The sequence below is a fragment of the Corvus brachyrhynchos genome, unplaced genomic scaffold, assembly GCF_000691975.1.
Source record: "Corvus brachyrhynchos isolate BGI_N302 unplaced genomic scaffold, ASM69197v1 scaffold79, whole genome shotgun sequence".
NCBI lineage: Eukaryota > Metazoa > Chordata > Aves > Passeriformes > Corvidae > Corvus > Corvus brachyrhynchos.
In genome coordinates, this window is record NW_008240023.1 from 198525 (window position 1) to 199922 (window position 1398).

The 1398-nt window shown below is 64.6% G+C and overlaps 1 protein-coding gene across 1 annotated transcript in view; it reads right to left on the reverse strand.

Annotated features, from left to right (window-relative positions):
• The window catches only part of COL18A1 (collagen type XVIII alpha 1 chain), a 25589-nt gene that overhangs the window by 16079 nt on the left and 8112 nt on the right, over positions 1–1398 (reverse strand). The window contains exons 3-8 of the mRNA XM_017743356.1: positions 1104–1184; positions 954–1013; positions 634–772; positions 433–536; positions 320–346; positions 53–223 (exon numbers count right to left, since the gene is read on the reverse strand). Coding sequence (XP_017598845.1) covers positions 53–223; positions 320–346; positions 433–536; positions 634–772; positions 954–1013; positions 1104–1184 — 582 coding nt within the window. The remainder of the gene's footprint in view (positions 1–52; positions 224–319; positions 347–432; positions 537–633; positions 773–953; positions 1014–1103; positions 1185–1398) is intronic.

The window sequence follows — 1398 nt, forward strand, 5'->3', positions numbered from 1 at the left end:
GGTGGGTTGGGGGGGGGGACGGGGCACCCCCCCTGGGGAGGAATTGACTCACAGGCTCGCCGTCCCTGCCAGGGGCTCCATCCTTCCCTGGTGGCCCAGGGGGGCCGGTGACCTGCTCCACCACCGAGCCGTCAGCATGCTGAGAGTGGGTCCCAGGTGGTCCAGGGTCACCTGGCTCTCCTTTTTGTCCCTTGGAGCCAGGGTAGCCAAATCCAGCACTGCCCTGCGGAGGGGAGGGAGGCAGGGGTGGCTGGCAGGTCCCTGAGGTGGCAGCCCGGGTAGAGCATGGCTCTGTGCCAGCTCCCTCAGCCATGCTCACCTTGACGCCCAGGTCTCCCTTCTCCCCCTGAGAATCAGAAACAGAGAGGAGCAGGTATCAAACACAGACGTGTCACTGGCACCCTTGAGCCCCAGGGACCGGCTCTCACCCACCTTTTGACCCTTGACACTGCCTGGCCCCACGATGCCACTGGTCCCTGAGTCCCCCTTCAAGCCGCGTTCACCCTTCTCCCCCTTTTCGCCTTTCCGGCCGGTGCCTGTGGGAAAGGAAAGGACCCAGGCGTGCTTGGGGACGGCCACAGCACCACGTCCCCACTTGTGCGCCCCGGGGAAGGGGAAAGCTGCCGGAATTACCTCCCGTGGAGACCCGCAGCGTCTCCTCCGCCCCGGTCCTCTCGGCCTGCTGCAGGGACCCCCCGCCACTCCTCGGGCCGCTGGCCCCCGCGACGGGGGGGGAGGTGACGGGGACAGCGTCCACCAGCCCTGGGACACCCTGCGCCAACAACGAGGGGACACCGTGGCACCGTTCACCTCCCGGCGCCTCCCCGTAAGGGACCGGTGCTGGGACACCATCAGGCACCCCGTGACCTCGGCCGTGCAGGGCACTCAGCCCTCCTCAGCACTAGAACTTCAGGGTGCCACCCTGAGTGCAACACCCGCGGGCAGCAACTCACCTCCACCTTGCCCGAGGGTTGCTGTCCACGTTCCATCCCGCTGCCAAAATCCCCAGAGACCTGTGCGTGCCGTGCAGAAGGGGTGAGGGCTGAGCTGGGAGCACGGTGGGGACACCCCCGAGCTGCCCCAGCCGTGCTGCCAGCGCTCACCTCCGCGTCATCCTCCTCTTCCTCGCACTGGCGCTCGGCTGCCCGTGGGTCCCCTCGGAGCTTCAAATCCGCAATCACCCCCTGGAAGGAGACCACAGATGGGTGGGGGACACGGGCAGGCCACCGTGCCACTCAGCCACCATGTCCTCAAGTGGGAGAACAAGGATGAGTGAGATCTGCTGTCAGCACTGCGAGCAGCTGGAAGAGGTCACCGCCCAGTCGGGGGCATTTGCTTGTGAGAGGAGTTAATGTAATTTTTTATAATATATAAACAATATATTTATAATATATTTAT